Source organism: Cololabis saira, chromosome 9 (assembly GCF_033807715.1).
Source record: "Cololabis saira isolate AMF1-May2022 chromosome 9, fColSai1.1, whole genome shotgun sequence".
Classification (NCBI taxonomy): Eukaryota; Metazoa; Chordata; class Actinopteri; order Beloniformes; family Belonidae; genus Cololabis; species Cololabis saira.
The window spans coordinates 47,835,997-47,857,556 of record NC_084595.1 but is presented as its reverse complement, the minus strand read 5'-3'; the positions used below and the strand labels follow the sequence as shown (position 1 = coordinate 47,857,556).

At 42.2% G+C, this 21,560-nt stretch overlaps 1 protein-coding gene across 2 annotated transcripts in view; it reads left to right on the top strand.

Moving 5' to 3' along the window:
- fkbp15b (FKBP prolyl isomerase family member 15b) overlaps positions 1 to 21,560 on the top strand; it is a 61,988-nt gene that overhangs the window by 16,223 nt on the left and 24,205 nt on the right. For both annotated transcript variants that reach the window (XM_061729701.1, XM_061729702.1), the window contains exons 9-12: positions 5,995 to 6,138; positions 6,315 to 6,469; positions 6,562 to 6,610; positions 11,743 to 11,859. In XM_061729701.1, coding sequence (XP_061585685.1) covers positions 5,995 to 6,138; positions 6,315 to 6,469; positions 6,562 to 6,610; positions 11,743 to 11,859 — 465 coding nt within the window. The remainder of the gene's footprint in view (positions 1 to 5,994; positions 6,139 to 6,314; positions 6,470 to 6,561; positions 6,611 to 11,742; positions 11,860 to 21,560) is intronic.

The window sequence follows — 21,560 nt, the reverse complement described above, 5'->3', positions numbered from 1 at the left end:
CAGAAAAAATAAATAAATAAATAAAGTAAAGTAAAATAATTTTTTCTTTGTTTCTTTGGTACACCATCAGCACCAGTTATCGGTCAACAACAATAGATACAGAGTCAATATATATATATATATATATATATACCTCATGTAAACTGTTTGGCCTTCATATACATTTGTGAACAAAACCCTTGGTCAATAACTGTACTGACAATAATAAAACAAAATAAAATTGTAAAACAGTAGAATATTGCATCCAAGTATGGCTCTTATTAAAAAAAAAAGGAAAAGAAGGACAATTAAGAAAAATAGAAAACAAACATATGAACTGAACTGAGTGGAGTTAGGAACTGGGGTTTCGTTTTAATTATGTATCAATCAATCAATCAAGTTTGATGTTGTGATAAAGCTTATCCAGTTTTCCCAGAGGTTATCAAACTTGTTCCGTTCCTGTCTTAAAAAAAAAGTTAGCTTCTCCATTTTAAAAATATACTGAACTACTTTAATCCAATCTTCAACTGTTGGAGAATTCTTCGACAACCAGTTCCTCGTGATAGCTTTTTTGCAAGCTAGTGATAAAATACTGTATAGGTATTTGTTTTCAGGTCGCTTGAGAGTGTCCGGTAGTAATCCTAAACATAAAATTTCAAAATTAAATGGTACCTCAGCTTTCATGATTTTCTCCATGGTCCGTTTAGTATCTTTCCAGTATTTTACAATAATTGGGCAATCCCAGAACACATGGAAATGTGTAGCCATTTTCTCCGCAAGATCTCCAACAACAGGTGCCTGCTTCAGGGGAGCTTCTCTGAGCCGGGACTCTGAAGAATCTAACTAAACATTTCCACCCAAACTCTCTCCAGGAGAGGGCAGATGTGCTTTTCCACTGACATGAGATTATTTTTTCCCAAGTTTCCGTTTGCAGTATAATATCACTTTCCTTCTCCCATTTCTCCTTTATATAGGTGGTATCCCCTCCCTCCATTCCCTGTAGTACTCTATATATTTTAGATATGTTCCCACGTCCTGGGTCTGACCTGTAAGCGAGCAGAAATATCTTCACAATACCCGTATTGTGTTGTGGTTCCACATTGCTCATTAATTTTTCAAGGTAAAGCCGAATTTGTAGAAATCTATAAAAGTCCTGGTTTGTTAATCCATACTGATTTCTTAGATCTTGGAATTGTCTTATTGTGCCTCCTTTATAGAGATCATCATGCTTAATTAACCCCTTTTCAGCCCACTGTTTAAATCTTATGTCAGTCTTATTTGGTAGAAAATCTGAGTCATAGCCGATCCATTTCAGGATCCAAAATGTTTCTTTATCTTTGTTTTCCTTGATAATTTTATACCATATTTTGACGGACACATTTATTAGTGGGTTGTTGTCTTTCAAACACCTGACTAAACCCATGTCCCCTATAATTGCTTGTAAGGGAATATCACTCGATATCTTACATTCTATGTCTTTCCATTTTGCTTTGTAGGAGGGGTTACAGATGTTAACTAAAGTTTTAATATGTATTGCTCGATAGTAATTTTTTACATTTGGGAGGGAAAGACCTCCCTCGTCTTTTGCCAGTTGGAGAGTCTTGTAACGAATTCTCGGCCTCTTACCTTGCCAGATAAACCGTGATATTATTTTGTCTAACTCTTGGAATGTTCCATTTGAGAGTTCTACTGTTAGATTTTGGAATAAATAGAGTATTCTGGGAAGAACATTCATTTTTATTGTTTCCACCCTCTGTCCTAGTCCAAGAAAAGGAAGCAGGTTCCATCTGGCTAAGTCAGTTTTAATTTGAGCGATTAAGGGATCATAGTTTTCTGATATAATTGTGTCCCAATTTTTAGGGATATTCACCCCCAAATATCTAATTATTTTAGAGTCCCAACTCACATTAAATTCTTCCCTGATCGGTTGACTAGGAGAATAATTGAAGCTTAGAATTTGAGTTTTGTGCGAATTTAATTTATAACCTGATAGTAGGCCATACTTATTCAGTGTTGTAAGCAATTCTGGGAGAGATTCAGAGGGGTTGCCTAAATATATCATGACGTCATCCGCAAACAGGGCAATTTTGTGTTCCTCATCGGACACTCTGATGCCCTTAATTTTCTCATTTTGTCTGATCCACTGACTCAGTGGTTCTATAAAAAGAGCAAATAATAGGGGAGATAAAGGGCAGCCTTGACGACAACCCCTTTCGAGCTCAAAGTGGTTTGATAGTCCTCCATTTATTCGTATTTTAGCCATTGGTTTGTAATATAACGCTTGTAGTACCTTAGTAAAATCACTGTGGAACTGGAATTTCTCCAGTAATTTGTATAAGAAAAGCAAATCGACAGAGTCAAAAGCTTTCTCCGCATCTAGTCCTAATAGGACAGCCTTTAATCTATTCTTATTTATATGATTAATTATATGTAATGTTCTTCTAACATTGTCCTGTGTTTGCCTTTGCTTAATGAAACCAGTCTGATCCAAGTTTATAACATCCGGAAGTATTGTTTCTAAGCGTCTGGCTAAAATTGAGGTAAACAGTTTATAGTCTTGGTTCAACAGACTGATTGGGCGATAATTAGAGCATTCAGTCACATCTTTACCTTCTTTTGGTATTACCGTTATAATTGTTTCTCTCCAAGATGGGGGGACTTCTCTTTTCTTCAGGACCCAGTTAAAAGTTTTGATCATCAGAGGAGATAACAAATCCTTAAAGGTCTTGTACCACTCGCCAGTAAACCCATCAGAACCCGGAGTCTTATTGGGTTTCAATCTAGAGATTGCTTGTTGAAGTTCACTTATAGTCACCTCTGCTAATAATACTTTATTTTGGTCTTCTGTGACTAATGGGAGACGGAGAGGTGGAAGGAGCTGTTCTGTGGGATCGTCCCCTTTTCTATCCATCCTGGCATAGAGTTTTTGGTAGTATTTTTCAAAGATATTAAAAATATCCTGAAATTTGTGTTTTATTTGTTTAGTAGATGGGTCTTTAATTTTATGTATTACTCTCTCTGCTTGTTGTTTTCTCAATTTGTATGCTAGAATTTTTGCTGCTTTATTACCTCCTTCATAATACCTTTGTTTTAAAAATGTTAATTTCTTTTGGATGTCAGTTTCGTAAATTTCAGTGATCTGTTTTTTAATTTGCCTAATTTCCTCGCTAATTTCCGGTTTAATGTGTTTTTTATGTTTATTTTCCAGACTTTCCAATTCTTTTTCTAGTTTTTTCAATTTTTCTTGTTTTAACCTTTTTTGGAGAGCCAGTTTAGCAATGATCTTTCCTCTCAAAACGGCTTTACTTACATCCCAGACCATAAGGGGGGAAACCTCCCCGTTGTCATTCTCCGACAGGTATAACTTAATATCTTCCTGAAGTTCTTCCTTTGTTTTACCTTTAAGTACGTTTATATTAAGCTTCCAAGAGAAGGCATTCTTACAGCTTTTTAAGTTTAAATCCAAGTAAACGGGGCTATGGTCCGAAAGGTCCAGTAACCCAATTTTGCACTCCTTTACAAATCCTATATCCGTACTGTACATAAAGAAGTAATCAATCCTCGAGTAGGTTTTGTGTGGGGAAGAGTAGAAGGTGTAATCTCTGGTTGAGGGGTTCAATTCCCTCCACACGTCACAAATCCCCATCTCTCTTGTAATATTTCGAACTCTTTTGGCTATAGTTTTATTTTGTGTTTGGTTAATTTTTGATACATCCAAATTTGGGTTTAATCTCAGGTTAAAATCACCCCCACAAATTACCGTTCCTTGGGCTTTTGTAATCATTAAGTGGAAGATCTGCTTGTAGAACCCCCATGTCTCACCTGGAGGAGCATAAACATTTATCAAAGTAACTACTATTCCGTCTAACCTTCCCACAACCATATTGTATCTCCCTTCCTTATCAATGTTTTCTGATATTTTTTCAAAAGTTACCTTTTTCGATATAAGTGTAGCAACCCCTCGTCTGTGTCCAGTTTTATATGATGATGAATAGATCTGATTAAAACCCTGTCTAGTAAGTTTAAGATGTTCAGCATTAGTTAAATGAGTCTCCTGTAAGAACAGTACATCAACCTTGTCTTTTTTCATTTTACTAAGTATTTTACTTCTTTTTATGGGATTAAGAACACCCTTCACATTGTAAGTAGCTATCTTTAAGGCAGAACATTGGCTTTCCATCATAGTTCAAATAACATTTCTGTGCCCAAAACCCCCTCCACTCGAACTTGGTAACGATAAAAACAAAAAAAAGAAGAGAAAAAAAAACAAAAAAAACACGAACGTGGATAGAAAAATGTAGACTTAGAACATTTCACCAATCTTCCAAGTTGAACTTCCTGTTTTGAGGTCGTTTCAGTGACCCTGTAGGAGCCTAGATGTTTTATTGGCTCAGAGGGGAAATCTCTACATTCTGTTGATTGTAGAGGGCCCTCTTTTAAGTGTTTAGAACAGTCCATAGTTTGTGTTCAATTGCAGTTTCCCCAATCCTTTATATTTCGTTAATAATGTAATTCTTATAACCCAATTAATCTGGTGATGGTGATTTCTATTTTTCATTTTTTATTACTATGACAGTTTGTCCCATAATCACCATCTCCCTTTCACCTTACCCTGGGATTGTCCCGCCCCGACGAAATAGATTTACCGGTCAGTCCGTCTGAAGGTGTCCAGCTTCTTTTTAAAGCCCTCCCGTGGGGCTTGGGCTTGCTCCGCCCCTCCCCTCTCGGCTTGCTGCGCTCCGCCCCCCGGGGCTCGCGCTCTGCTCCACATCAGGTTGTTGATTCTGTCAGCCCAACTCGCCGTCGGCTTATATGCCGCCACAGTCAGACCTCTCTTCACCATATCTTTCGTGGCCTCCTCCGTTGAGTTGTACAAGCATGATTCTCCCTCGTAAAAAACTCTCATCCTCGCTGGAAACGGAGTTTGGAACCGCAGATTGCTCTCCTTCAGCACCGTCTTCGCCTCCGTGTACTCCCGTCGCTTCCTGAGTATCTCCGGCGCGTAGTCGTGGTCTACAAAGACTCTTTTACCTTGGTGTGAGAGTCCCTTCTTTCGCCAAGCTTGCTTCAGGATTTCCTCTTTGGTCTTCCAGCTAGAGAATCTGCCGATAATGGACCTCGGGGTTGCGTCGGGCGGGGGTTTGGGAGCCGTCGCGCGGTGAGCGCGCTCGATCTTTAGGTCTTCAGTTTGTGGTAACTCCAGATTATCTTTCAGTAGGTTTTCCACAAATATCGCCGTCGACGTGGAGTTGTTCTCCGACCCCTCCGCCACACCATGCATTCTTATATTTTCCCGTCTCGCTCTTCCTTCTTGGTCCGTTAATTTATCTTGCAACTTAGTCTGTAGCTTTAGCAGCTCCTTCGTAGCTTCCTCCAGTCCCTGCACTCGTTCCTCGGTCTCTGCAATTCTCTGTTCGGCTTCGTCGAGTCTGTTGTTTGTAACCCTGATGTCCTCACGTATACCTCGGAGTGTCTCTGCATTTTCACTCCGAAACTCTCTCAGTTCTTGCAATATGGTCAACAGGTCGGCCATTCTCTCGTCTTCTTGTAGCATTAGCTCCCCCGAGTTTGAATGGCTAGCGCTAGCTGCGTCGTCGTCGACCGGCTCTTCCTCGACTGATGGAGTCTCTTCTGTCGTCTGTGGGGCAGTTTTCCTCTTTTGTTTGGGCATATTATAAACGCCTCTTTATCATTTCTCTAATAAATGTATAAAAAATACTCAATTTCTGGCGTTCTGTATCTAAAAGGTTTTTCAGGATGGGGAGCTCCGCTGCCTTGCTGCTTATCACATGGCTGTTCAACCGGCAACATAGTTTTTTTTTAATTTATTTTTTAAACTTTTGTCATGAACAAAAGTAGAGTAAGTATTATTTCTTATTACATCACTAATAACTGACCTAACAGGGAAATATTGCACAGTCTAAGCGCTGCATCGCATTGATAATTCTATTATTATGGTATGATTGCTTATCTGATTTTATCTCTGATTATCTGACCTCTTTTCCATGTGAACAGGGATGGGAGGAAGCAATGCAAGGAATGAAGAAGGCAGGCCATCGTCTCGTCATCATCCCACCCGGTCTGGCTTATGGATCCAAGGGAGTCCCCAACCGAGTTCCAGCTAACAGCACTCTCATCTTTGAGACGGAGCTTCGACGGGTAAAACCCACAAACACATATTTACTATTTAAGTTTTTCTTCTAAACATTTTTTGTGAAAATAAAAACTATTTGTCACAACATTTGTGTGAGAATCTAGGAAAGTGTAGCGTTGGATCCACCTCTCCCTTCCTGGCTACTTGTGTCGTAGCTGAGGCTCTCTGGACTTTGTTGTAGGTGAAGTTTTCCAGAGACAGTGGTTGTGACGAGCCCCGGCCCAGCTCCAGAGACTCTGTTGCTCCGTCCCCAGCCTCCTCCCCGGCCCCCAGCGTGGAGAGTCTGGCTCCAGATCACCTGGCACCCACAGCCACGTCCGGCCCCAGCAGACCCGGGTGTGTATTAAACCGGAGGAAACGGTCACTACTCTCTGCTCTGTTGCCACTGGCTGTAGGCTGATTGGTTTTTGAATATCCTTCTCTCCAAGGGAGCCACCACTACACACAAAGTCCAACTCTCTGAGTGAACAGCTGGCGGTAAGCACCTGCACCACATTTACATCAGGGGCTGGGTTTAAAGGATTTGATACACCATTTAAAAGCATTTTTTATTGAAATGTCCAATATTAATTTGTGATATCAATCGATCTTTTAACATATTCTACTTGAGTGTTCTACTTCCTTCTGGTTGTGGGACATAGCTGCCAAGTCCACTTGCTTTTGAACAGTGTTGGGACTAACGCGTTATTTAGTAACGCGTTACAGTTACGCCGTTAGTTTTGCAGTAACTAATACTCTTAACGCATTACTTTTTAAATTCAGTAACACAGTTACGTTACCAAACGGTGCGTTACTCCGTTATTTCTGGCTACAGTGAAGCTTTTTTTCCCCACACGCGGAGACCGGAGGAAACGTAGTGTGTGTTTATTCAAAAACATGACGGTCATGAGCCAAGAGAGCAAGGCGAAGTTCGCAACGTGGAGATATTGTCATTACAGTAATCCCTTGTTTTTCGCGGGGGTTACGTTCCAAAAAGAACCCGTGATTAGTGAAATCCACGAAGTAGCAACCTTTTTTTTTTTTTTACAATTATTATAGAAGGCTCTGCTCTGCTCTTCTGAGCCGCTGCATCCCGACTCTGTAGCGTCTTTTTCTCCTAAAGCCGCGGTGCAGGAGTGTTTGTTCCAGAGAAGAAAATAGTTCTAGGTCGTTGTTGTCGCTCTTTTTTCTTCTGGGCAAAAAGATTCTTATAAACCGACACCATGGGTTATATCTGAGACTGTAATGAACGATTCATCAAAGGTCCCGTTCTTGAGCTGCTGCTGAAGCTCATTGGCCGTTCTCAGCTTGTTGCTAAGCAACCAATGTTACTGACACAGGAAGTGAAGAAGCGGGGAGACTGTTTAGCCAATCAGAATGCAGAACACAATGCACAGTGTAAATCCATACAGAACCTGCTGAAATGAAGGCTTAATGGGAGCATTTAAAAAAATGTTTTTATTTAAAGTAACTTTTTGGTTTAAGTAACTAAGTTACTGAGTTACTTTTTAATGAAGTAACTAGTAACGGTAACTAGTTACTATTTTCCAGTAATTAGCACAACACTGCTTTTGAATAACAGAAGTTACAGGATACAGGTTTTTGGGGTTCTTTTTTTTAGCTGTTGTTTATTTTGGGCTTATCTGCCGTCTGTCCTTCGGGCTGCATATCGTGTACAAGCCCTTCCATCTCCACACCCCTCTGACAGTGGGCTCCAGCGCAGAGTTCCAGCCTGATTGGTTTGATTTCCATCCATGACAACTGGTGTTCTTTACCTCAGCAGAAGAACTTGTATAGGGCAATATATTTATTTCTGATATGATTGAATGATCGTTGGGTCAGGCAATGGCTACTATCTATTACCTCCTAATCTGTAATCGTCATGCCACTGTGACGCAAACATCTGTTTATAGAGGTTCTGCATTGACGTCACTTCCCCACTGGACCAGCCCCCTTACTGACACTGAGTGGCAAAACATCCAACTGGTAAAAATGGCTGCAACTAGTCCATGGACGTTAATATTTGGTACAGTTACCCCAAGAACCAGTGGTCCATGGACATTAATATTTGGTACAGTTACCCCAAGAACCAGTGGTCCATGGACATTAATATTTGGTACAGTTACCAAGAACCAGTGGTCCATGGACATTAATATTTGGTACAGTTACCAAGAACCAGTGGTCCATGGACATTAATATTTGGTACAGTTACCCCAAGAACCAGTGGTCCATGGACATTAATATTTGGTACAGTTACCCCAAGAACCAGTGGTCCATGGACATTAATATTTGGTACAGTTACCAAGAACCAGTGGTCCATGGACATTAATATTTGGTACAGTTACCCCAAGAACCAGTGGTCCATGGACATTAATATTTGGTACAGTTACCAAGAACCAGTGGTCCATGGACATTAATATTTGGTACAGTTACCAAGAACCAGTGGTCCATGGACATTAATATTTGGTACAGTTACCAAGAACCAGTGGTCCATGGACATTAATATTTGGTACAGTTACCCCAAGAACCAGTGGTCCATGGACATTAATATTTGGTACAGTTACCAAGAACCAGTGGTCCATGGACATTAATATTTGGTACAGTTACCAAGAACCAGTGGTCCATGGACATTAATATTTGGTACAGTTACCAAGAACCAGTGGTCCATGGACATTAATATCTGGCCACGAATCCAGTTTCCTGATATTTATATGTACTTCAGTTCAATTAAATTTTATTTATATAGCGTCTAATACAACCTAGAGACAAGTTGTCAACCTAGAGACAACTCCCCTTTAGGAGGGGAGAAACCTGGACCAGGACCTGGCTCATAAGGGGGGACCCTCCTGCTGGAGGCCAGACTGGGGGGTCGGGGACGTCAGCAGCACAGCAGACATCCACACAGGCAGGTGGAAGCAGCAGCGGGAGGACTTAATTTCTACACCGGGGAAATACACGAAGCAAAGCTTGAAGGCTTACAAAAGTCTTGAGCTTGGTCTGACTTCAAGGCAGGATTTGTTGTAGAATTTAAAGTGATGAGGGCACCGAACTTTATGATTTGACCGTTTAACGTTAGCTACCCAAAAATCCAACATTACATGATACAAAATGGGAACCACAAATCCACGTTTCGGTGCCTGGAATCCAGTTGTTTCTGTGAATTGCTTCTTGTTTCTTAAATTATTTTTCAGCAGTCTGTAAAACGATAACTCAGATTTCTTGCTAAATCTATGAGTTCAGTCGATCGCACAACAGCTCTTTCCCATTTTAGATGTTTTCAAGTTACTTTAAAGGGGACCTATTATGAAAAACAGGTTTTTTCTGTCTTTAACATATATAAAATGGCGTCCGTATTAATGGTGCCATCGGTGTAAACCGGAGTCAAGTTCTCTCGTCTGATTTATGTCTGACCTGGCAATAAAGCTTTTCTGATTCTGATAAAGTGGTCTCCCCTCAGCCTGCCAAACTCAGAGAAGGAGGAAAGCAACCAAATTCTGCAGTGTCTGTACAGCCGCCCGGATGAATCTTCCTGTGTCATGTGACTTTTACGAGCCGTTCAGATTCTGCTCCTGTCGTTACACAACGATGGGAGCAGAGTGTCCTCCGCTGCTGAAACAACGCCCACAACTAACTCCACCGGCCAGAGCGTCCGCCATTGTTCAGAAGCGGTGTATCGTGTGTGCTACTTTACCTCGGGCTGTTTCCACAGCGGGGTGACAGTAATAATGAGGTTTTGCATCGACACTTACCCTCATAAAAGGATCAGTACCAACAGTACGGACCCGGCAACTGCACACGAGTCAGCGGTAAGTGACGTTATTTTTTTATGTTTATATTTGTCTACAAGTATGATCTTTGCATGGGCTAAGTATTTAGCTTAGCTCTATTAGTAATACATTTTTCTTCTGTTTATGGTTTCAGATCTTCCAAGCAGCTGAAGCTGTTCAACGACACCTTCAGAAGACGCACGGTCCTTCCTTGAGCCAGCAATAGTGCATACATGTTATTTATATACAACGTGGTGTATATAAACAGTGTATGGTGTATATAAGTGGTGTATATAACGTGTACAAATGTTATTTTATTTTTTTAACAATAAAGTTGCGATTTCTGAACATTCAGTGTTGTGATTTCTTTACAGTTAACATGATTAATTTGTCTAGTAACATAAGAAATTAAATGATGAGGAATCGGAGTAAAGAACTGTTAGTGTGAAGACAAGGTGACCCGTTCCCTCTTCAGGGAACTAAAGGCTGATTTATGGTTCCTCGTTTCACCAACGCAGAGCCTACGGCGCAGGGTACGCGTCGATTTAACGCAGAACCGTAATTCAGGGAATAATCCCAGTCATCCCAGGGAGTCGTTTACACCGTGTCTTACCGTGGACGCTCTCTGTCCACATTGAAACGTTAAACCTGTTAGGTTAGGTGCCAGTTGGGACAGTCCAATACAAAAAAAAATAAAGCAATGGAATTGATTTTGTCGCTGACGCTCGCATCGCATGGGACACGCTTTAATAGTGTCCCATGCTGCTCTTCTGCCCGGAGAGGCTTTGTTCCCTCCCCTGCTACACGTCATTCAGGCAGCCAATCAGCACAGAGCCTCATTATCATAGCCCGGTCCCCTCAGAATCCCTCACAGAGAAAGAGGTTAGAAGCGGTAAAACTACAGACATGGCCCAGAGGCTGAATTTCTCATTTATGTAGAAAAAACAATCAAAAGCTTGTTTTTAAGACATTCAAGGCCATAATAGGGCTCCTTTAAACTTTACTTTAAACGTCTGCCGGCCTTTCTGCAGATATTTTGGCGGAGATCCGCTGAAGGAGCTGATAGCCGAAGATAACTTTGACTGACATCCCAACGTGGCACAAAGAAAAACAGGCTTCAAAACCTCTCTTCACAAATCAATGGGTCACGTGACTTAATGCTTCGTCCATTGTTTTTGACTGTCTTTAGTCTCAATTTAGGATTTTAAATGTGTCAGGAGGGCATACTTCACACCATATACCAGTATTTAAATCCTGTTATAGTGTAATTATTTCAAGTGTAACTGTTTTTAATCATTGTGTAACAGTATTCTTTCTTGTCAGTATAATTATGTTCAGTTTAACAGCTCTTTCTTTTTTTTCTATGTAACAATTTTCAACAATGCTATCAAAACATTTTTAAAGAAATGTCTCCCTGTGCAAAATGTGTTTTTAAAACATGAACAATTCCCCCTCAAAAATCTGTCCATTATGCTCAGAGGCGATTCTAGCGTTTCATGGGGCCGGCCCTCAACCTTTTATACAGTAAATAATCGGACACAGAAATGTGAAAGAATTAATTTTTTTTGTAAACATTGGACATTTGTTTTGTTTGCAAATCAAATATAAACCCAGCTGGCACACAATGCACATTATTCCCATTAATGCACTTTAGTAGCACATATTCCAAATTCTCTTACCAATTAATTCTATAACTTAACATTGTTGTGGATAAGAATCCTATCAATTCAGAGAATCAGCCCCAATTTAGTGGAATAAATGTACTAATTTATTGTATTAGATGTACATTTGTTCCAATGTGTTCATATGTTGGAGACATTTGATGATAATTTTTTTATCTTATTTTTCTCCTGATTCCATTAGAATCCAGATGCCACTAAAGCCAAGCTCATTTCTCGCATGGCGAAGATGGGTCAGCCCATGCTGCCGTTTCTAGCCGGAGCTGCCGGCCAGCCTGAGTCCAGTGACTCTGATCTGGAGGTGAGCGCCTAACTCTTGCTATTTTGTATTTATCGTAGTGTTTTTGTGTCTAATGACATATATATCCTATTTGTGTGCTAAGTGTTTCTAAATTACATTACACCAAATACAAGCCAATAAGCTCATTTTACTCTGTCCTTCTCGACATAAAGCCACATGTTTAATTATATATTTATTGTTTTTTTTTTTTAAACATGGTAAGACTTTATTACGTATACAAAGTGTACCTACTGTAAAACAGTGGCCGGAGAGTACATGTGACTAGATTGTTTTCTTGATTCATAATTTTCCTGGTAAATATATTGACTTCAAACATAACCAGCAGGAACTCTGAACATGTGAATGGGCAAGTTTGTTTGCGGTGCAGAAATAAAGGACATTAAAGCCTCTCTAATCACTTTTCATGCAAACTTCAAGTATCACAGAGGTGTAACACTGATGTACATTCTCTCCAAAACATCTAACACATGCTCTCCCTCTGACGTATTCATTCTTGATCCTGTCCATTCTCGTCACTCCCAAAGAGAACCTCAATATTTGAACCTCTGTCACTTCAAACTCTCCCTCCTGTTTTTTCCCTCAGTCTCTAAACCATACAACATTGCACGCCTCGCCACCACACCTCTCCTTTTGTTCTTGTTGATATTCTTTAATCACATATTACCCCTGACACTTTCCTCGACATGTTCCAACCTGCTTGCACATGCTTCTTCACCTCTTTTCCAACTTCTGCATTGCTTTGGACTGTTTATCCTAAGTATTTTACATCCTCCCCCCTTATAATTTCAGCTTCCTGTAACCTCTTTGGTTCCACTTTGGTTCCCCAGGTTCATATACATGTGTTCTGTCTCGCTGCTACTAAAGCTTATTCCTCTCCTTTCCAGGGTAAACCTCCACCACGCTCCCTGCTCTCACTACAGATTATAACGTGTTCTGCAAACATCTTAGTCCATCGAAATTCCTGTCTAACCTCATCTGTCAGCCTGTCCATCAACATAAGAAAACAAAAAGGGTCTTAGAGCTGATCCTTGATGCCCTCCCACCTCCACCTTGAGCTCCTGTCACACCTACAGCAAACCTCACCCCCGCCTCAGCACGGCTTCCCAGTATGTCCTGCACCCCCCAACATACTCCTCATACCATACTAAAACTCCTTTCGGCACCCTGTCGTATGCTTTCTCAAGGTCTACACAGACACAATGCAGCTCTCTCTGGCCATATCTCTACTTTTTCATCAACATCCTCAAAGCAAATATTGCATCTGTAGTTCTCTTCCGGATGAAACCATGCTGCGGTTCACAAATGCTTACTTCAATTCAATTTAATTTTATTTATATAGCGTCTAATACAACAAAAGTTGTCTCTAGACGCTTTCCAGAGACCCAGAACATGATCATAAACCCCCGAGCAATTATTACATAAACAATGGCAGGTAAAAACTCCCCTAGTGGGAGAAAAACCTTAAGCCAAACAGTGGCAAGAAAAACTCCCCTTTAGGAGGGAAGAAACCTTGAGCAGGACCAGGCTCATAAGGGGGGACCCTCCTGCCGAGGGCCAGACTGGGGGGTCGGGGACGTCAACAGCACAGCAGGCAGGTGGAAGCAGCAGCAGGTTGACCGGGGGTGTGGACCGCAGGCAGGTGGAAGCAGCAGCGGGATGACCAGGGATGGGGACCCCAGGCCAGCACGCAGCTCCTGAAGCTCCGGCCCAATCATCAAGCCCCAGGTTAGGTTCAGGGTCGGGGAAAGGTTGAGAAGGGGCAGGGCCAGGGAGAGGAGTCTTGACGGACAAATCTCTCCCCCGCCTGCCCGGGCCGTTACCCTGCCCCTCTCACTCCCACGCTGCAGGTTCCGGTGTTGTGCATTCAGAGATGCTCTTCACCACCAGCAGAGGATGCTGTACCATGAACAAAAAAGAAAAAAGAGAAGATAAATTAGATTATTTAATTAGATACTTCTGCCTTTTAGTCTAGGTAACATGGCTTGGCTTATGGCTTACACTTATATAGCGCTTTCCAGCTGTACTCCTACAGCCCCAAAGCGCTTTACACTGCAAACATTCACCCACACACACACATTCACACACCGGTTGTCGGCGGAGCTGCCACACAAAGGTGCTGGCCTGACAACCGGGAGCAACCGGGGGATTCAGTGTCTTGCCCAAGGACACTTTGGTGGACACAGGAGGAACTAGGGTTGGAACCACTGACCTTCAGGTTCATGGAGAACGCTCTACCAACTGAGACACAACTTTCCCCATAACTTAAAGGGGACCTATTATGAAAACCAGGGTTTTTCTTGCTTTAACATATATAAAGAGGTCTCCCCTCAGCCTGCCAACTCAGAGAAGGAGGAAAGCAACCAAATTCTGCAGTGTCTGTACAGCCGCCCGGATGAGCCGTCCAGTGTGATGTGGATCTATGAGCCAATAAGATTCTGCTCCCGTCGTTACGGAACGACGGGAGCAGACACACAACTAACTCTGGGCGGAACAACAACAATAACTCCGCCGGCCGGAGCTTCCGCCATTTTTTCGTAGCGGTTTATCGCGTCATTCAGGCAGCCAATCAGCACAGAGCCTCATTATCATAGCCCCGCGCACTCAGAATCCTGCATAGATAATGAGGTTAGAGAATGGGAAGATAAAGACATGGTTTAGAGGCTGAATTTCTAATTTATTTAGCAAAAACGATCAAAAGCTTGTTTTTAAGACATTCAAAGCCTGTTTAAAATAGGTATTAGATGCCATAATAGGTCCCCTTTAATTGGAGTTTATTCCTCACTCGCTGAAACAACTCTGCACATCTCCCTTGTTCTTAAAAATCGACACCAGGACACTCTGAGGTCTTGTTGAATGTTCTAATCGAAGACTCTACTGCCACATCTCCCAGCCACATCCAGATTTCCACATGTATATCATCGGGACCAACTGCCTTTATACTCTTCATCCTCTTCAATGCCCTCCTCACTCCAGTCCTATTCATCTTTTTTTTCATCTTCTACTTTTCCCTCACTTTCATTTTCCTCATTCATCATATTTTCAAAGTACTTTTTCCAGCTTCCCATTACACTTCTGGCACCTGTCAATACATTTCCATCTCTATCCCTGATCCCCCTGAAAGTCTTTTCCATCTCTATCCCTGATCCCCCTGAAAGTCTTTTCCATCTCTATCCCTAATCCTCCTGCAAGTCTTTTCCATCTCTATCCCTGATCCCCCTGAAAGTCTTTTCCATTTCTGTCTCTCTGCTTTGCCATTCATCCATCCATCCATCCATTTTCATCTGGTTTATCTGGGACCGGGTCGTGGGGCCAGCAGCTAGCAGAGATGCCCAGACTTCCCTCACTCCAAAACTTGGAATTCCCAGGCCAGCGGAGAGACATAGTCTCTCCAGCATGTCCTGGGTCTTCCCCGGGGTCTCCTCCCGGTGGGACATGCCTGGAACACCTCCCTAGGGAGGAGGGACATGCCTGGAACACCTCCCTAGGGAGGAGGGACATGCCTGGAACACCTCCCTAGGGAGGAGGGACATGCCTGGAACACCTCCTTAAAAAGGTCAGAAGGTGATATACACTGTTGTTGAAGAACTGAAACGTAGTCGTGAGTTTCATCAGGTGATAGCAAGAGAGTGGCTGGATTCAGCTTTTCATAGAAAAAAAAAATGTGTGGCACATAAATACCAGCATGATAAAGCTCATCTTGTCTCTCAGGACAGCTTTATGCTTTCCCAAAACAGTTCAGTGGTAACAAGAATTCGTCACGCTCTTGTGACACAGAAGCAATGCAGGGCAGTTCAGGAGTTAGCATGAAATCTATGTTCACTGGAGAGGATGCGATAAGGAATGTTTGTCATTGCAGGTGTGTGTTCAATTCCATTGATACACATAGAGAGGCTTTTGAGCATCAAACTGAAACACCAGTGAGTGTCATTCTTATTAGTTTCTAATATATATATATATAGTTTCTAGGTTTTTTTCTTTCTTTTTCTCTAAATAGCTGATAGCCTTGAGGACGTTATCTCTACCCTGTCTAATATTTGCAGAAAGCAAGTCTTGGTTGTAAAGCGGCAGGCACGTATGTTCATTACCAATAGAAAGGTTCTCTTCATTGCGGTGGGTGTGTTTGTGACTATGGCAGTAGCGAGCATCATTTCTTCATTGTCATGAATTGTTCATGTCTGTTGCTCATGGTTGTGGAGACCGTCTTTGCTCCAATGACCGTGTTGACTACAGGTGAGACCTACAGGTGAGACAGTCATCACAGTCACCAAGCAGGAAACGCTCATGTCCTCCCCGTCCACGACCGTGGCCTCGGGTACAGCCTCTCTCTGCGTGAACTGTGCTGTGCAGCCATCACATTGCTCCTACCTTGACCATGGGATAGACACTGGTGGTGAAAGTCAGGGAGTCAGTTGTTCCTCCATGTGTCTCCCCTGGCAGAGCTGCTGTCCAGGTCACGGTTCAGCTGGGAGTCCGTACACAGGGACTACGTTTACATGCAGTCAATAACCCTTTTCTAACCGGAATATTAGCAATAACCCGGTTGCGCACGGCCATGTAAACACCAATAACCCCTTTGAATAACCGGAATTTGCTCATATTCCGGTTTTTAAAAACCTGAATATGACCCCTGGGTTACTCCTTTTCTAACCCGGATATTTGGTCATGTTTAGCCTAATGGGAAATCCCCATCAAAAGGAACAGGAATTTGTTTTCTGCTCATGTTCTTTTCGCAAGGAATCTTGGTCTTTTGAGTCCAGGAAGTTCTTATAAACACGGAGAAACCAAGACCAGGAGGAGACTAATCACTTCATAAATGTAATGAAGGATATGAACATTTCTGCATTTGTAGACGGTAGAAAGTACCGGGATAGCCAGATTTACAAGAAGGTGAGCCAAAAGTTGCGTGAAGCAGCATTTGTAGGAACGCCAGACCAGATCAAGCTCCGCTGGAAGACGCTGAAGAAGGAAAACAACAGGGCCGAGAAACAAAACGGTACCAGAGGGTCCGATTATCTGCCGTGCTGCTGTTATTGTTGTTGATTTGGATACAGGAAGAAGAAGCAGAAATGATGGGAATTGCGTCATGACGTTCTCCGTGCGTCGCTGGTTTGATCCAGATATCCCAAATGATTAATCACCATGTATACAGGGATAACCCTGTTTGCTAACGCATGGAAACAGATTATTCCCAATGTTTCAGTAACCGGAATATTGACCTTAACCCCAGTTTTGACTGCATGTAAACGTAGTCCGTGCTGCTGTCTGGAAGCTCCACGTCTCTGCTTGGTGCAGGAGGCGGTGCAGGGCTGGAAGGCCTTGGTGCCAGTGGTGATGTTGACCATTGGGCACAGGAGTCCAAATCAGGATTCAGTCTCAAGGCCTGAAGTTCTGCTGTTAAAAGGAAATAATTATAAGAGCTGAGGGACTAAGACTAATGGTGTATGTTGGTGTTGAGTGCAGAGCAGCCTTATCTAAACCTTGCTTAGTTTTATCTCAATTATCTGTTCTTTGTGCTACAGTTTTTGTGTCAACTTTTCTTCCTGGCATTTCTCCCTGACTCTAGTGTTTCTTCTGTATTTGTAAGCACTGCTTGCTTTTCCTATGTTCCTTGGTTGCTTTTTGTTTTTTTTTTCCCAAATGTTGTTATGTTGTTTGAGTGAACCTTCTCTCAGTAAAGTATAAGTTAATTCATTCAGAGATTCCCAACTATGCCAGAGAAGCCTACTCTTTCCTGAGGCAATTACCGCAACAAGGTGTGTACACACTTCCCTTGATAGACGTCTCTACCCAAGGGTGATTTGTTTTTGCTACAATCACTGAAAAGCAGTGGGATTCATCTTTAGCCACAACCACAATACAGACCCACAAAGTATCTATTCCAGTGTTTCCCAACCCTGGTCCTCGAGGCACCCCTATCCTGCATGTTTTAGATGTTTCCCTTTGTTAGGTTTAAAACAACATTACATAAATTCATAATGAGAAAAGACACAGAGACTACCTTGGAATGGGTTTTTAGCGCACTCCTGCAGGAGGGGGAAGAGCAACAGGAGTGCAGAGCAACGTAGCCCTCATTGAGAACTCCTGAGCTTTCCCCAAGATCCTCCCTCTAGAAGATGCTTTTATTAAGAAACTTTGACAGGAATTGATCATATAAGGACTATGCATAGTAAACAGTAGACAGTAGACATTGGGTAGTGGACAATGGGTGGAAGTGATAACGTTTGATTGAGTCCTGACATTACAGTGGTCAACTGTCACAGGACAGTAGTCAGCTGTCACCAGGTCAGTTCAAAACCTAGTAGATCAGGAAGTGGCTGATGTGGCTTCTGTTAGCCACGCATGTGACAGTTTCACAATGACAAAACAAGTTCAAAGGTTGATTTACCTCACACCCTTCATCATCACACCTGATTCTAATTAATGGTCCTAATTAGCTTGTCATCAAGGTCTTGACACTTCTGTTGATGACACAGCCACTTGTATCACGGTGTGCTGAAGCAGGGAAACATCTAAAACATGCAGGATAGGGGTGCCTCGAGGACCAGGGTTGGGAAACACTGATCTATTCAACTCCACTCAGTACCGAGATTAAGTCCAATCTCAATATCTTTTCTAATCTCATTGTCTTTTTAATTGAAATTTAAGTTCCCCTCTGACTTTCCCAAGTGCGTGGCAAGCAGTATAAAGGACGGTCAAAACAAAACAAAAAACTGGAATTGGTACATCTCACTGTTTATAATGAACACTAGCGTTCATTTGACTCCAGCAGTGATCTGAGACTAGGATCCCTGGCCCTTCCGTCTCAAAAGCCTAATCAAAGTGGAGGCCGGAGAGCTCTGTCTCCAGGAGGATCAGACACCTGGTTACCTGGTCACCTGGTCACCCGGTCACCCCGTCACCCCGTCACCCCGGTCACCCCGGTCACCCATGACCATTTGGGGAATCCCACTTGTGACACCAGGTTGTTGTGGAAAGTTTACAGTTTACCAAAAAACAGTGAGACGTCCAGGTTAAACAAACATATTAATCTGCTTTTTGCTGCAAAAGGGAGTGTTGTCACAACAGTGCTGACAGCGCTGGAATGGGCTTCCACTAAAAAATGATTCATCCTGATTAACTAAGAGATTATGATTATACTAATAACTCGAATGAATTAATGAATGAATGAATGAATGAATGAATGAATGAATGAATGAATGAATCAATCAATCAATCAATCAATCAATCAATCAATCAATGAATGAATGATTTTATTTTTGTGTCCCGACATTTAAATGACCCATCCCTCATGAGATTACACAGACACATTAATTACATCAAAATATAACATTCCGGTGTGTGAACCACATACTTCCAGCTACAAATAATGATAATAAGCAGCAACAAATAATAATAATAAATAAAATTAAAATGAAAACAAAATAAAATATCCCAGACTAGAAAATGAACAAAAAAATACACCCCAGAAATACCGACCCACACGCACACAGCCCCCCCATACCCAAGTCCATAATTAGATCATATCATAACTCACTCCACGACAGCCAATACCAACCCTTACAGACAATTGAACCAATCCATACAAAAGTGATTTTATAAAGTAAAGTGATTATATAGTAATATATTAGCTACATTAGATTACACAGTTATTATACAGCATTTTCATGTTGGTAAATTCAAATAATGTTGTCATACATGGCACAATCAGGTCATTGGTGAATTTTCCCCAGACAATCTCATTGTACTCCTGTCACATGCTCTTGCGCTTCCTGATTCTACCACCAAGTTTCCATGTTTGCTTTCCTACCACATGATACCAGTAGGCTACTCTCTTAGCTGTCTCCCTGATTATATTAGCTGTAGTTGTTCAGTCATCTGAAAACACCTGCTGACCACCCGTCTTAACTCTGAAAACTACAAAACATTCTTCCGTTTTAAGGTTCCACCACTACGTCCTCTGCCCTGACTTTGTCCTCTTCATCTTCTTCACCACACGCGTCATCCTACACCACAGAATCCTATAATACCTGGCTACTCTCTGAACTAGCACTTCCTGAATTCTGGTTCTGGTTGAACCTACGGCGTAGGGTACGCGGCTACGCGGGAGTCTCTCCGTAGCTACGCCGTAGCCTACGCCGTAGCCTGACCTGGACCTCCAAAAATGGAACTATGACCCAACGCAGACCAAGAGGGCTGTGATTGGTTCGCTTGGTAGCAATGCATTTCCGGTTCCACTTCGTGGAGCAGTCGTGAACTTTCAGTCTCTTTTCTCCGTGTGTGTGATTTTTTTTATTTGATTTTTTTTGGGTGGTTTTGTTTTTTTGCACAATAGTTGTCCTTATCTCTTTGATTCACTGTGACCGGAAAAGCCGTAAGCTAAACAAAGTATCAACTAGAGCTCTGGGGGGGATCGCACCACGGCGAAATGAAGTGATGGAGAAGTCCGAAGGGTTCACGACGGCGTCACGGCAACGGCGTAGGCTCTGTGTTGGTTTAACGCAGAACCTTAAATCAGGCTTTAGCAGTCACTGATCTCCTTCAGGTGATGTCTCTTACACCAGATGTAGTTCCCCTGAGAGCTCTTACCTGCATGTCACCCCAAGTTGTTGCCTTTTCAGCAAAGTCTACCAGCGTCTGTCCTTCTGTGTTCTTATCCTGGATACCAAACCTGCCAATCATTTCCTCATGACCTCCACTGCCTTCTCCAAAATGTCCACTAAAGTCTGCACCAGTCACCACTCTTTCATCTCTTGGGATACATCACTTCATCTACCTCACTCCAGAATGTACCCTTCTCCTAACCACCAACTACATTGAACATCACACCTTCAGTTTGTAGCTTTAGACGTAGTTTCTACACTCAGCCCTAGTATCTTGTATCTTGCTCTCTGCCTACAGACACCCCTTCCTCTTCTCCTTCTTCCATCCACAGTAGCCAATTTTCCATCAGCATCCTGTGTATTGACAGTGCTGATGGCAGTAGTTAACTTGGGCCTCCACCTATCCGATAGGGGGTTCATGGCTCTTCTGAGGGTTTAACTTGGCAAAGGACTTGCATTGGATGCCCCTCCTGACACAACCTTCTGTATTTATCTAGGCATGGGATTGCGCTGAAAAAGTCACTAGCTTATGACCCCCTGAGGCTGCATTATTTGAAACACTGATGCACAAATCTTTGTACAGCTTTACGTCTTTGTCCAAATGATTATTCCCGAGGTAAAGCCCCTATGTAATGTATAATGATTAAGTAGTGTTACAGGGTGACATCGTATAAATGAGGCCAAGAATAGCTGGAAACTAGATTTTGATGACTTTAGATTGACAGGCTACATCACATACACATACCAGCACTGCCAGAGACGTGGAAATTTGCAAATAGCGCCTCCTTTAGACTCAAATAAGTGGATTATGGAATCGCCTGAAAACCACCTCCTGGAAGCATAAAAGGTTTATTTGATATGCAGGAGATTGTTCAAATAAGTGCCATTTCTATTATAGGAATTTGTTTGCGATATTTGGTTTTGTGTACATCTAGGGATAATAGAAACCCGCCTACGGTGAAAGTCCTTGCTTAATGTATTCACCGTCTCTGGAGGAGTTTAATATCAACTCTCATTAAAGTCTTGATGTGACGCCAACTGAAATTCACTACAAAACGTCTTGAGCACTGCTTTTAAAATGATTTCTGATATCTTTACTGA